At 41.6% G+C, this 15,907-nt stretch overlaps 1 protein-coding gene across 9 annotated transcripts in view; it reads right to left on the bottom strand.

The window, feature by feature from the left end:
* Window positions 1-15,907, bottom strand: part of LOC110509694 (microtubule-associated serine/threonine-protein kinase 3) — a 178,209-nt gene that overhangs the window by 31,816 nt on the left and 130,486 nt on the right. For all 9 annotated transcript variants that reach the window (XM_090227064.1, XM_021590733.3, XM_021590734.3 and 6 more), the window contains one exon: window positions 4,654-4,742. In XM_090227064.1, coding sequence (XP_090083190.1) covers window positions 4,654-4,742 — 89 coding nt within the window. The remainder of the gene's footprint in view (window positions 1-4,653; window positions 4,743-15,907) is intronic.

The raw sequence follows: 15,907 nt of genomic DNA, 5'->3' as shown, positions 1-15,907 counted from the left end.
TATTTGAGATTAATCCTGTATAATCAAATTCTATCAGCCATGTAGACACAGGATAATATAGATGAATTTTATGTGTTTCGAGAAAAGGTACCGGGATTGCTTATTTAAACAGTAGCAGTCGTAATAGATTATGCGGAGCAGACTTAATCTAAACCAAATACTGTTTATGATTCATACGTAAAATGAGTTCACTAACGATCCAGAATTCTTAATAGCTAAACTCAGCAAAAAAAAGAAACGTCCCTTTTTCAGGGCCCTGTCTTTCAAAGATAATTAGCAAAAATCCAAATAACTTCACAGATCTTCATTGTAAAGTGTTTAAACACGGTTTCGCATGCTTGTTCAATGAACCATAAACAATTAATGAACATACACCTGACACTAACAGCTTACTGACGGTAGGCAATTAAGGTCACAGTTATGAAAACCTAGGACACTTAATAGGCCTTTCTACTGACTCTGAAAAACACAAAAAGAAAGATGCCCAGGGTCCCTGCTCATCTGGGTGAACATGCCTTAGGCATGCTGCTAGGAGGTATGAGGACTGCAGATGTAGCCAGGGCAATAAATTGCAATGTCCGTACTGTGAGACGCCTAAGACAGCGCTACAGGGAGACAGGATGGACAGCTGATCATCCTCGCAGTGGTAGACCACGAGTAACATCACCTGCACAGGATCGGTACATTCGAACATCACACCTGCGGGACAGGTACAGGAGGGCAACAACAACTGCCCGAGTGGCACCAGGAATATACAATCCTTTCATCAGTGCTCAGACTGTCTGCAATAGGCTGAGAGAGGCTGTACTGAGGGCTTGTAGGCCTGTTGTAAGGCAGACATCACTGGCAACAACGTTGCCTATGGGCACAAACCAAACGTTGCTGGACCAGACAGGATTGGTAAAAAGTGCTCTTCACTGACGAGTTGCGGTTTTGTCTCAGCAGGGGTGATGGTCGGATTCACATTTATCGTTGAAGGAATGAGCATTACACCGAGGCCTGTACTCTGAAGCGGGATCGATTTGGAGGTGGAGGGTCCGTCATTGTCTGGGGCGGTGTGTCACAGCAACATCGGACTGGGCTTGTTGTCATTGCAGGCAATCTCAACCCTGTGCGTTACAGGGAAGACATCCTCCTCCCTCATGTGGTACCCTTCCTGCTGGCTCATCCTGACATGACCTTCCAGCTGGCTCTTCCTGACATGACCTTCCAGCATGACAATGCCAACAGCCATACTGCTCGTGATTTCCTGCAAGATAGGAATGTCAGTGTTCTGCAATGGCTAGCGAAGAGCCCGGATCTCAATTCCATTTAGCACGTCTGGGATAGAGGTCGACCGATTAATTGGAATGGCCGATTTCAAGTTTTCATAACAATCGGAAATCGGTATTTTTGGGGCGCCGATTTTGCCGATACCTTTATTTAACTAGGCTAGTCAGTTAAGAACACATTCCTATTTTCATTGACGGCCTAGGAAGGGTGTGTTAACTGCCTTGTTCAGGGGCAGAACGACAGATTTTCACCTTGTCAGCTCGGGGGATCCAATCTTGCAACCTTACAGTTAACTAGTCCAAAGCTCTAACCACCTGTCTCTCATTGCACTCCATGAGGAGCCTGCCTGTTACGCAAATGCAGTAGAAGCCAAGGTAAGTTGCTAGCTAGCATTAAATGTATCTTATAAAAAACAATCAATCAATCATAATCACTAGTTATAACTACACATGGTTGATGATTTTACTCGTTTATCTAGCGTGTCCTGCATTGCATATAATCGATGCAACGCTGGGGGATGATTTAACAAAAGCACATTTGCGAAAAAGTCGTTGGACAACTGTACACAACCATAAACATCAATGCATAAACATCAAGCATATATTTTTTAAACCTGCATATTTAGCTAAAAGAAATCCAGGTTAGCAGGCCATATTAACCAGGTGAAATTGTGTCATTTCTCTTGCGTTCATTGCACACAGAGTCAGGGTATATGCATCAGTTTGGGCAGCCTGGCTCATTGCGAACTAATTTGCCAGAATTTTATGTAATTATGACATAATATTGAAGGTTGTGCAATGTAACAAGAATATTTAGACTTAGGGATGCCACCCGTTAGATAAAATACCGAACGGTTCCGTATTTCACTGAAATATTAAACGTTTTGTTTTCGAAATGATAGTTTCAGGATTCGACCATAGTAATGACTCAAGGCTCGTATTTCTGTGTGTTATTATGTTATAATTAAGTCTATGATTTGATAGAGCAGTCTGACTGAGCGATGGTAGGCAGCAGCAGGCCCGTAAGCATTCATTCAAACAGCACTTTTGTGCGTTTTGCCAGCAGCTCTTCGCAAGCACAGCACAGCTGGGTGTGCGCTAAGAGCGTTTCAAACATCACTCGCTCTAAGACTTGGAGTAGTTATTCCCCTTAGTCTGCAAGTATTTGTGGAGCGATGGGTAATGCTGCTTCGAGTGTGACTGTTGTCGATGTGTTCCTGGTTCGAGCCCAGGTAGGGGCGAGGAGGTGAGGGACGGAAGCTATACTGTTACTCTGGCAATACTATAGTGCCTATAAGAACATCCAATAGTCAAAGGTATATGAAATACAAATGGTATAGAGATAAGTAGTCCTATAATTCCTATAATAACAACAACCTAAAACTTTTTACCTCGGAATATTGAAGACTCATGTTAAAAGGAACCACCATGTTCTGAGCAAGGAACTCAAACGTTAGCTTTTTTACATGGCACATATTGCACTTTTACTTCTCCAACACACTGTTTTTGCATTATTTAAACCAAATTGAACATGTTTCATTATTTATTTGAGGCTAAATTGATTTTTATTGATGGATTATATTAAGTTAAAATAACTGTTCATTCAGTATTGTTGTAATTGTCATTATTACAAATATATATATATATATATATTTTTTTAATTATTATTATTATTCTTTTTTTTTCAATTGGCCGATTAATCGGTATTGGCTTTTTTGGTCCTCCAATAATCGGTATTGGAGTTGAAAAATCATAATCGGTCGACCACTAGTCTGGGACCTGTTGGATCGGAGGATGAGGGCTAGGACCATTCCCTCCAGAAATGTACGGGAACTTGCAAGTGCCTTGGTGGAAAAGTGCGGTAACATATCACAGCAAGAACTGGCAAATCTGGTGCAGTCCATGAGGAGAAGATGCACTGCAGTACTTAATAGAGCTGGTGGCCACACCAGATACTGACTGTTACTTTTGATTTTGACCCCCCCCCCCCCCCACCCTTAGTTCAGGGACACATTCAATTTATGTTAGTCACATGTCTGTGGAACCTGTTCAGTTTATGTCTCAGTTGTGAATCTTGTTATGCTCAAACAAATATTTACACATGTTAAGTTTGCTGAAAATAAACGCAGTTGACAGTGAGAGGACGTTTCTTTCTTTGCTGAGTTTATTTTACTGAAGAAAAGAGCCGTGAACGATATGTCAAAGTAAAATGGGTACTGTAGGCACACACTCCGGCTTTGCCATCACCTAAATGCCAAAACGTTTACAACCACTGCAACTAACATGTTAACTGGAAATAACGATCTTACCAAATGTACAGTACATGTACCTGCAATACGTCTGTGCCAGCCAGTGAAATTCTCCCATAGTTCAGCCCTGTCATTACCGTCACTACGTCTCACATAGTTCATCTTAAGGAATGAGCTCTCTAGCAAGGCAAGAATGTCTGACTACGCAAACAGCGGGCCGTTATCAGTGTTTGGCCTGTCAGGAAATAAAACACCCAGGCTGGAATAGATTAAATCCACCCTCTCCTCCCTGTGCATTTCCTTCGTGAGGCCTGCCACTTCTTGATCCATTACAATCACAATCCCTGCTGGTTCCAATGCCAGCGCTCCGATAGCACAGAGCACTCACCCTTTTTAACCATTGGCATCAGAGACTTGTCTTCGGCTGTACCACGAAAAGCCTATTGTTTACTCAAGCCTGCTTTTGCCTTTTGTCTTATGTGCAACCCAACTATAATGTGCTGATTTATTATTTTTCACTACACTGTCAATGTTTTTAAGTATGATTCTGAAATAATGCAGTTAGACTGCCTTCAGTTTACAGTTTGGACCAAAGTAGCCTAGACTCACTTGTGTCTGGACACCAGGCTACAACCAAAACTTTACTAAAATAGTTGTACCATCAGAGAGATGTGCTGTATTTCGCATGGTCTTACATTATTTTCAGATCCCATCCTCCTTTGAAATCAGTTTCAATGAAAGCATTTGCCATTATAATAAAAAAGAATTGGAAAAGATTTCTTGCAGAAACAGCTAGTTTGTCACTTTTGTTGTAGAAGACAGGTTGCTAACATTTCAGACAGTGTGTTGTGGTAAAGGTCTACAGAGAGAGCGAGACAGAGGAGGATCTTGCGGGTGGCTAATGAATCAGAAACAGATTGCACTCCTGAAGAGTGCCGTTTCCAGACTGCTTCTGCATTTACCCACAGACAATGGCCTTCATTCAGGGGTAGAACACTCTGGCCAACCAAAGCCTCTTTGCGAGCACAACATTCATTGTGTATTTTACTCAATCGGACACATCACACACACCCATCAATACAGATGCCTGTACTGTACAGTACAACAATTATTCACACACAGACAAGCCTTACCTGTATGCGATGAGAGGGGGGAGTGAGGTCGCGGAAGCGCAGAAGACTGACCACTTCCTATCAGGCTTTTTCTGTTGCTCGTCCTGCAGCTATGAAAACACAGACAGTAAGAGGTTAGGCAGCTAAACTGGTGAGAAAGAGGCAACAAAGCCTCATTGTCAGCCAGTGAGTCAGTCAGAGTGTTTTATTGTCTAAGTAAACATGCCAGATGTAATCGTAGCTACTTAAGATGCACTTGACATTTCACTGCACCAATACATCACTCACATCCACAAAAATGACTTCCAGTACACACTGTAAAAGAAAAACATTAAAGACATGGAAACTCTTCAACACTTTTTCCCTCGTTCTTAGATTGATATAGGTTAGCACTTGGAGTATGATGAAGTTGCCCTAGATGCCATTTTCCCCCTAAGAGAAGGCTAGGGCTGGAGCAGAATAAGGTGAACCTACATCTGTGGGGAACTTCTACCTAGAGCTTTGCAAGTCCACATAACCCAATTCTAGAGGCCCAGATCTCTCCTATAGGTCAATGTGACCCACCAAATATTCCCCTATAGGCCAATCTGCCACAGAAGGTACCACCAAATAATCTCCTATAGGCCAATGTGACCCACCATGGCTGCGTTAACGCACGCAGCCCAATTCTGATATTTTTCCACTAATTGTTATTTTGACCAATCACATCAGATCTTTTTCAATGCTGATCAAAAGACCAATTAGTGAAAAAAAATGATCATAATTGGGCTGCCTGTCTAAACTCAGCCCATGTCTCTCCTATAAGCCAATGTGACCAACCAGATATCTCCTATAGGCCAATGTGACCAACCAGATATCTCCTATAGGCCAATCCTGTCCTAGCAGGCCCCAACCAGCAGGATCCATTAAACATTATAACCCCCCGAGCACTATATGACCAGGCAGTCTCAGCAACATGAGTAGCAGATTCATAATGAAAAAAGTCCTCATTAGTGCCTCTGGTTAGTCGAAGATGGGCCTTGTCTGTGGATTATTAAACACTGCAGACCTGATTCTACACCCAGAGGAAGCTAAAAATACTGCACAGCTGGTAGTGAGAAAATTCAGTTAACAGTGACTTTCATGTAGAAAGAGGTAAGTGATGATTCTATTGGGGAAGGTCAATTTGCATATTCATTGAACACACAAAATATAGGGCTAGTCAGGGCTGGCACAATTACCGTATACCTGTGTAACTGACGGTTATGGATGAAGACAGTCATGAAAATAAAATAACCGTCATAACCATAAAAACTCTAACGATCAGCTGACTGAAGCCCCATTTCCATTCACCAATATGTGACTGCAGCTGGCTTCGCTATCGTTGCTAGCTAGCAAGATGTTGAAGAATTACACATACACAACGCATGTCTCAATTGTCTCAAGGCTTAAAAATCCTTCTTTAGCCCATCTCCTCCCCTTCATCTACACTGACTGAAGTGGATTTAACAAGTGACATCAATAAAAAATCAAGCATAGCTTTCACCTCAATTACCTCGACACCGGTGCCCCTGCACATGGACTCTGAACCGGTACCGCTTGAATATAGCCCCGCTACTGTTATTTACTGCTGCTCCTTAATTATTTGATTTTCTTATCTCTTTCTTTTTTTTTAAAGGTATTTTCTTAAAACTGCATTGTTGGTTAAGGACTTGTAAGTAAGCATTTCACTGTATTTCACCTGATGTATTTGGTGCAAGTGACAAATACAATTTGATTCATCTGGTCAGTCGATGTCATGGAAAGAGCAGGTGTTCTTAATGTTTTGTATACTCAGTGTATTTTCACTACAGACATCAATACCCACATCGCGCTGCAGTATATAGCTTTCCCAGATGACATAGAATGAGAAAACACCCCATTCCTTAAAACATGGGACAATTCACTGCAAGGTCAGACCTCAATGACATTGCGCAACCTCCAGCTCAGCAGAGAGCCATGTCGTTTCACAGAGAATTAAGCTGACATTGAAGCACATTTCATACAGTGTGAATATAACTAGACATCTTGTCCATTTCAGTGTTTTAGGATAGGAGCTGAGGCTTTGATAGAGAGCGAGTGAGAGTACGGCGCAGTAGTGTGCCGCATCATGGCTAGAGGACAGTGTCATTCCACAGACGAGCATATACAGGAGTATAATCAGTGTGTCACACACACGCACACTGGCTGTCTGTCAGGTCTGTGGCGAGGCAGCTGCTACAGTTGACATTGCACCAAGGGGTGCTCCGATCTTAATGCTCTCTCAGTGAGGAGTCACTGCCATGTGAGAGGATTGCATTAGGTGTGCTTCAGGCATTCACCCCTTCTCCTCTGAACACTAGCCATTTTTCTGTTGTAGGATTTTCAACATAATGGCTCAATTCCAAATCTACCCTTGGCACTTCACAAAGATCTGAAAGGCTTTGTAGAATCAATAAATCTCAATCTTGCACTCCGATAGACTAGGTGAGGGAATAACTACATTGTTTAAATTCAGCCATATTTCCACATACTTCAATATGGCTACCATTGTTCCTGTACCTAAGTAGGCAAAGATAACTGAACTAAATGACTACCGCCTCATAGCACTTCTGTCATCATGATCTGCTTTGAGAGGCTAAGCAAGGATCATATCACCGTCACCTTACCGGCCACCCTAGACCCATTTATTTTTCTTTTCTTTTTATAAATTCTACCCACTTATCTCCCAAATTTCGTGGTATCCAACTGTTAGTAATTACTATCTTGTCTCATCGCTACAACTCCCGTATAGGCTCGGGACAGACGAAGGTCGAAAGCCATGCGTCCTCTGAAAAACAACCCAACCAAGCCGCACTGCTTCTTAACACAGCGCGCATCCAACGAGGAAGCCAGCCGCACCAATTTGCCGGAGGGAACACCGTGCACCTGGCAACCTTGGTTAGCGTGCACTGCGCCCAGCCCGCCACAGGTGTCGCTGGTGCGCGATGAGATAAGGATATGGCCAAACCCTCCCTAACCCGGACGACGCTAGGCCAATTGTGAGTTGCCCCACGGACCTCCCTGTCACGGCCGACAGAGCCTGGGCACGAACCCAGACTAGCGCTAGCGCTGCAATGCAGTGCCCTAGACCACTGCGCCACCCGGGAGGCCCTACACCCTAGACCCATTTCAGTTTGCACACCGACCATACAGGTCCGGAGATGACGCAATCGCCATTACATGTCCCTATCCCATCTGGACAAAAAGAATACCTATGAAAGAATGATTTTCATTGAATCATGACAGCCTAGGACATCCACATCTGGCTTCTTCACCTGCGGGATCGTCTGAGACCAACCACCTAATGAAACTGAGGAGTATTTATGTCTGTAATAAAACCCTTTTGTGGGGAAAAACTCATTCTGCATTGGGTGGGCCAGTCTCCCAAGTGGGTGGGCCTATGCCCTCCTAGGCCCACCCATGGCTGTGTCCCTGCCCAGTCATGTGAAGTCCATAGAATAAGGCCTAATTAATTAATTTCAATTGACTGATTTCCTTATATGAACTGTAACTCAGTAAAATCTTTGACATTTTGGCCAGTTGCGTTCATATTTTTGTTCAGTATACATCTCAAAAGCTGTTACAGAGGTGCCAATGTGAGTAAGTCAACTATAGCTTGTTTGAATTTGTGAATATCCTAGCTCCTTGAACATGAAGGAACCATTGCATCTCCTTCCATGTTATCATAGGGACGCTTTTGGTGGAATTTGCATTTAAGTGAATCAATAGCCACGTTATAAATCAGCAGAATCCTACATTTATTTGTGGGCTTAGAGAACTCACTAAACTCACTTCCAATACATAATCCACAGGAGTATGCTGTTTGTTTGGCTTGGACACAGGCCCCCAAAATACCACATGCTTTTTGTCTGATTATACCAAATGACAATAGGATTTCAGAGACACGGCAAAATAATGGGATTGCTTTCACAGAGCCAACAGTGTGACATGGTCATAGAGGATAGAGAGAACGTTTTCTAACGAACAAGCCAATTTATCTTTAAGTGTTTGTTCATGTGCAATGGAGGCTGGCTGATGAATAACAATAATGATAGGGTTCCGTCTTATACAGCTGTCTTCAACTGTGGAATGAATAGGAATTACGAAAAAAGCGCTGCCTCACAAGATATGACTTGAGGTGGTCAAACAGTTGTCATTAAGTCAGCATCGTTTAGATTAGACATTATAAGAGGGTCATACATGCTTATGACAAGTCTTACAAGCCATGATAATAATAATAACCACATTATCCTTGTTCAGGCTTACCAAGTGGTAGAGCATTAATAACTCTATGGAAGGGTTTGAGAGAGAAGATCAAAATATGACGTCACATATTAGGTCTACGGATAAAACAGTGAAATTAGTTGGCATTACCCTTATGTCAAACTCATGAAGGGATTTTCACCTATGGAAACTCCTTGTCAGTCATGTGGCCCGGTCCATTTCACAATGGGCCGGGCCATTGTGAAATGTCAATCAGGAGAGCCTAGACCAAAACCAAAGAATCATCAGAAGAAAACTAAACCCAAGGCCTATCTTGGCTCTTTCTTGGTGGGGACAGAGAACTGCTGTCATCAGGGTCGTATTTATTAAGGATCAGCGTAGCGTTTTTCAACATTTTTTCAACGTTTTTCAACAGAAAACAAAAACAAGCGTTTCTTATTGGACAAATTCAAGTAAGTCCTCCCTATTTCGGGTACGTTCTTCCATTTGGTGCCATATGAATAAGACCCAGGATGTGGCTCCTAGCCATGAAACATTCATCAGGATAGCCAACTGAATAATATCCGGTTCCCATGTGATCATTCAAAGAGGATCAGGTTTAACCCAGTCTATTTACACCAAGAGAGTGCCACACTTCTGCCCAGTGGACACACCCACAACGGCCCATCTCTGCACACACACACCCCTAAAGTATTGTGATTAAACATCTGCTCAATCTATTCCCGAAGTCCCCCTCTATGTCCCCATTCTCATAGAGAAAGTTTACCCCCACAAAGCAATCAGAACAGTCTTTAACTGGAGTGGCAGTCACCGGGCCAGGCAACGGCAACATGATTCTAGCTAGCGTATTGTTTTATGTCTGTAGGATGGTGGTATGCTTTGCCACTACACAGTACAGGCTAGGCTATATTAGAGATATTGTGCACTCTTGGAGTACAAATGGACATTGACAAAGGCTTCTCTAATGTTGAAAATCAACACCCATTTTAGAATGACAGCCTTCATCAGTGTTATTTTCCTTTGACATGGTATACAGCTCAGACTGGCAGATTTGAAAGGGGGAGAGAAAAGTAAGAAACATGATTGTCTAATGATGCTTCAAACTGGGGATAAAGGAGCCCTGGGCAAAGATGATACAGAGAAAGTAGGCCAGTGCTGACTGTAAGCTGTGTGCTGCATGCTGCAGATGTATGAGATTCCTGGAACAGCTCCATGCTAGGTTTGCAAGTCTCAGTGATATGCAAAACCTGTCCGTCGTAGCCTCATTCACTGCCGTTGTTGTTCTCCATGTGAATTCGGCACTTCGTTAGCTAGCCAGCCATCGGTCTCTTCCGCAATGGAATTTAGCGGGGGTTTTTGCGTGAAAAAGGTAATGCCAGGTTTAGGAGCTGTGACAACATGTGACAAGTGTCAGAAAGCAAGGCATATGTCGCCGTCACTACTTCAAAAGGAAAGGCATTTTAACTTCTTATGGCTGGGGGCAGTATTGAGTAGCTTGGATGAATAAGGTGCCCAGAGTAAACTGCCTGCTACTCAGGCCCAGTTGCTAATATATGCATATTATTAGTATATTTGGATAGAAAACACTGACGCTTCTAAAACTGTTTGAATGATGTCTGTGAGTAAAACAGAACTCATATGGCAGGCAAAAACCTGAGGAGAAATCCAACCAGGAAGTAGGAAATCTGAGGGTTGTAGTTTTTCAACTCTTTGCCTATCAAATATACAGTGTCTATGGGGTAAAATTGCACTTCCTAAGGCTTCCACTAGATTTCAACTAGTTGGACACAAGCTTGCTGTACAACATTAAAACCTATTCAGTCTGTCTACAAACAGGCTCGCGAAGTGCTTGATAGGAAGCCCAATAGCCATCATCACTGTTACATCCTCAGAAAGCATGAGCTCCTGAGTTGGGAAAATCTTGTGCAATACACCGACGCATGTCTTGTCTTCAAGATCCTAAATGGCCTGGCTCCCCCTCCACTCAATATTTTTGTTAAACAGAAAACCCAAACATATGGCAGCAGATCCACAAGGTCTGCCATGAGGGGTGACGGTATAGTTCCCTTAAGGAAAAGCACCTTTAGTAAATCCACTTTCTCTGTGAGAGCTTCCCATGTCTGGAATACACTGCCATCAGACACACAACTGCACCACATATCACACTTTCACAAAATGCATGAAGACATGGCTAAAAGTCAATCAGATTTGTGAACATAATCCCTAGCTGTGTATTGCCGCTTTCCGATATATAATACGATATTGCGTACTGTGTACTGTGTATTGTCAGTTGTCTGTAGCTTGTGAGGTGTGGAAACACTTAGTTGCTTTTATGAATTTTGTCTTGCTGCTTTTTGTTCTATGTTGCTCTGTCTGTATGCTACGTCTTGCTTGTCCTATGTTGCGCTGCGTTTGCCCACTGCTCAATGATTGTCTATATTGTAATTGTTTTTAATAACCTGCCCAGGGACTGCGATTGAAAATTAGCCGGCTGGCTAAAACCGGCACTTTTACTGAAACGTTGATTAATGTGCACTGTCCCTGTAAAAATAAAAATAAACTCAAACAGTCTTTAGAACCTTGTTCGATGCTTCTACTGTGAAGGAGGGGGGAATGGGAGCTGAATGAGTCGGTGGTCTTGCAGAGTGGCATGAGCTGACCACGCACGTTCACATGAGTTAGCTTGAGTTCCATTGCATTTCTGAAGACAAAAGAATTCTCCGGTTGAAACATTATTGAAGATTTAGGATAAAAACATCCTAAAGATTGATTCTATACATCGTTTGACATGTTTCTACGAACTGTAATATAACTTTTGACTTTGTCTGAACTAAGTGATAGCGCATTGAGCATTTGGATTACTGGGCTAAACGCGCAAACAAAAAGGAGGTATTTGGACATAAATTATGTACTTTATCGAACAAATCAAACATTTATTGTGGAACTGGGATTCCTGGGAGTGCATTCTAATGAAGATCATCAAAGGTAAGTGAATATTTATAACGCTATTTATGACTTCTGTTGACTCCAACATGGCGGATATCTGTATGGCTTGATTTGTTGTCTGAGCGCCGTACTCAGATTATTGCATGGTGTGCTTTTTCCGTAAAGTTTTTTTGAAATCTGACACAGCGGTTGCATTAAGGAGAAGTGTATCTATAATTCTATGTATGATAGTTGTATCTTTTATCAATGTTTATTATGAGTATTTCTGTAAATTGATGTGGCTCTCTGCAAAATCACTGGATGTTTTGAAACTACTAAACATAACACGCCAATGTAAACTCAGATTTTTGTATATGAACTTTATCAAACAAAACATACATGTATTGTGTAACATGAAGTCCTATGAGTGTCATTTGATGATAAAGTAAAGTTATTAAAGAAAAGTTTTTTTGTTTTTAATCTGGCACAGCGGTTGCATTAACCTCTCTGAGCACGGAACCCGGTAGCGTGCTGAAATTCCGCAACATACGATGATCGCTACATAAATAGTCATATTAAACATTCATGAAAATACAAGTGTCTCACATGTATCGAAAGCCTAGAATCTTGCTAATCCAACTGCTTTGTTAGATTTAAAAATGGATTTACTGCGAAAGAATACAATGCAATTATCTGAGTATAGAGCCCCATAAAAAACAACAATTTCAACCAGCACATGCATAACATAATCACAAACTGCATTAAAATAGTTTACCTTTGACGATCTTCGTCTGTTTGCAATCCCAATGCTCATTGTTACACAATGAATGATCTTTTGTTTGATAAAATCCGTTTTTTATAGCCTAACACGAAACATTTTGTGAACCGCTTGTGTCGTGAATTCCGTCTCATTCCATTTTCGACGACACATTCCAGGTAAATAACCCACACAGAACGTGACTTTTCCAGTCATGTTTGGTTTCACTGCAATCAACTGGTTTGTTTGTAACACAATCAAACCTGATGGGTCATTTCGCGGGACGTATTGACTGAAAGAAACCGATTTGAAGACAACAAGTAATGACATCATTGTGCACCAATGATTTGCCCGCTGTTTCGTTGATTGACTGTATTTTAACCCAATGACCACTGATCGTCTTGAAATCTAGCTGGGTAGATAGCCAATGAGCTGAGGTAAACGGCAATAGGTCATGTTTATGTGTTGCAAGACCAACCCATGTGTAGTAAGCTCCGGCGTAGAGAGTAATTCGCTATTGAAGTTTCATACTTGAAGGAGCAACACATATTACGCACAGCGTTGTTTCGCATTTCAGCTGTTTATGTATCAATCATTATGGCGACTAAATCAGGGAAAGCTAAATCTAAGTCTAGATATACAGATGTACACACAATTTTAGAATAAATTGATTGGGAAAGTGAGACGGAGATTGTTGTAGGACGATTCATTTAGCGATTCCCAAGTGTAGGAATATTTTTTGAACGGGAGAGGACATCGTTTTGGACTGGTAAGTTCTTCACATGCTAATGCCCTTGTTTGAAATTAATAATATAAAATACATTTTTACATTTTAGAAGCAATATATAAACAATATATAAACATGATATAAACAACAAACAGCAGGCCCACAACAATGGCCAAAGTGAAATGGAGACAGTAGATACAGCTGGTCTGTTGTAATATAATAAAGACAGTAGATCTAGCTGGTCTGTCATAATATATTCAACCTTAAGTTCCCTGTACTCTATATATATTTATATATATGTTTATTATACCTGTTGATACAGGGCTCATATGTGAAACTATTCTAAGTGAACATTTTCTTTCACAGTGACACTGACTCCGAATGGCAGCCCCCAGGGCCAAGGTCTCCATCCACTGAACCACTGAAGCTGGTTCATCCAGCTCCTGCCACAAGTGGTGTTCATCTGCCCAAATGTATTTCTGCAGGCATGGATGTGCCTCAGGGCCAAAAGGGCACAGCATGGAGGCGTCGCTGTGTTCTTTGCAAAATTAAGTCCCCCATCACCTGCGCCATATGCTTGGTGACCCTCTGCTTTACAGCAGAAAGAGACTGCTATGGCACCTGGCATCAGCAGCACAATATTGTGTAGAGCTTTGGCAAAGTGGGCGGGGTTATATCCTGCCTGTTTGGCCCTGTCCGTGGGTCTCATCGGATGGGGTCACAGTGTCTCCTGACCCCTCCTGTCTCAGCCTCCAGTATTTATGCTGCAGTAGTTTATGTGTCGGGGGGCTAGGGTCAGTTTGTTATATCTGGAGTACTTCTCCTGTCTTATCCGGTGTCCTGTGTGAATTTAAGTATGCTCTCTCTAATTCTCTCTTTCTCTCTCTCTGAGGACCTGAGCCCTAGGACCATGCAACTACCTGGCATGCTATATAAATATTAACTTTATAGAACAGAACATACATGTATTGTGTAACATGAAGTCCTATGAGTGTCATTTGATGAAGATCAAAGGTTAGTGATCAATTTTATCTCTATTTCTGCTTTTTGTGACTCCTCTCTTTGGCTGGAAAATGGCTGTGTGTGTTTTTGTGACAAGGCTCTGACCTAACATGTTGTGCTTTCGCTGTAAAGCCTTTTTGAAATTGGACACTGGTGGGATTAACAACAAGTTTATCTTTAAAACGGTGTAAAAAACTTCTATGTTTGAGGAATTTTAATTATGAGATTTCTGTTGTTTTGAATTTGGAGCCGTGCACTTTCACTGGCTGTTGTCATATCGATCCCGTTAGCGGGATTCAAGCCATAAGAAGTTTTAATGTATTTATCACAATATGTGTCTTGGCAGAAATGCCTTCTGGAACATGTGATCTTTCTTATGCCTTAATAACAAACTTGTATTCCATTTGTAAATACGAAAACGGTTAAATTACGAGCCAAGTTGGTTTAGCCAGGGGAAAAAGACAGGAACCTTCCCGCTAGCCATGATTGGCTGAGTTAATGGATGTGAGATGAGTTTGGATTGGTCTGCTATCTAGCATGATTCTGTATATAACGTGAACTGCTCAGTATGTGTTGATATTCCTTTCTACCACAGAGTTTTTGAAAGACATAACATTAGCCATTGAGAACTACAACAGTTTTGCTACTTTTCTCAACAACATTGATGCCCTGAATTTAGCAGGCGCTATCGACAGCTCATTTGGAAAAAGTTGTGATGGGCTACTTTCTGCACATGCCACGGTCAGTGTGACTTGACACAACGCTGGCCAAACACGATGTAGCTACAAACAAAACAGAGTTAAATGGTTCCAGTCTGCCATAAAGCTTTCATCCATGTATACAGGTATGTCTTGCTACATTTTTCATCTATAAGTTTTACATTTTGTCAGAAAGTAATTTTCATTGCAAGTTAAAGCATACTGTTAGCTAGCGAACGTTAGCTTGCTGGCTCGCTAGCGAACGTTACGTATATGATCTGTGTAGTAATACTATTCAATTTTATTATATTTTATTATATTATATTTTATGATAGTGTGTTTACCAGAGACGGTAATGTGAAGTACAATATGACCTGTACCAATGTCAGATTAGGATATACAGTGGTTCCTCCTTTAAAAGTTGTGTCATACTGCAGCATTCTATGGCACATTATTTAATTGTCAGCCATTTTTTTACGTTAATGCAAGTTTGTGCTAGTTTGACCATCAGAGGGCAACTTTGAGAAGCATTTGATAGTCTCCCATATTGACATTCCCAGAGAATTTAAAACCTTTTTTTGTAATAACATGGTGCATTGGATTGATTTTAACCTTTTGTAACTAGGGGGCAGTATTTTCATTTTTGGATAAAAAACTTTCACGTTTTAAACGGGATATTTTGTCACGACAAGATGCTCGACTATAATATAATTGACAGCTTTGGATAGAAAACACTCTGACGTTTCCAAAACTGCAAAGATATTGTCTGTGAGTGCAACAGAACTGATGTTACAGGCGAAACCCAGATTAAAATCCAACCAGGAAGTGCCCCATATTTTGAAAGCCCTGCATGCCAATGACTCCTTATATGGCTGTGAATGCACTACGAATGAGCTTACGCTT

The sequence above is a fragment of the Oncorhynchus mykiss genome, chromosome 29 (genome assembly GCF_057628025.1).
Source record: "Oncorhynchus mykiss isolate SJ-2025 chromosome 29, ASM5762802v1, whole genome shotgun sequence".
In the NCBI taxonomy this organism is placed as follows: domain Eukaryota; kingdom Metazoa; phylum Chordata; class Actinopteri; order Salmoniformes; family Salmonidae; genus Oncorhynchus; species Oncorhynchus mykiss.
This window is presented reverse-complemented; position numbering and strand designations above follow the sequence as displayed.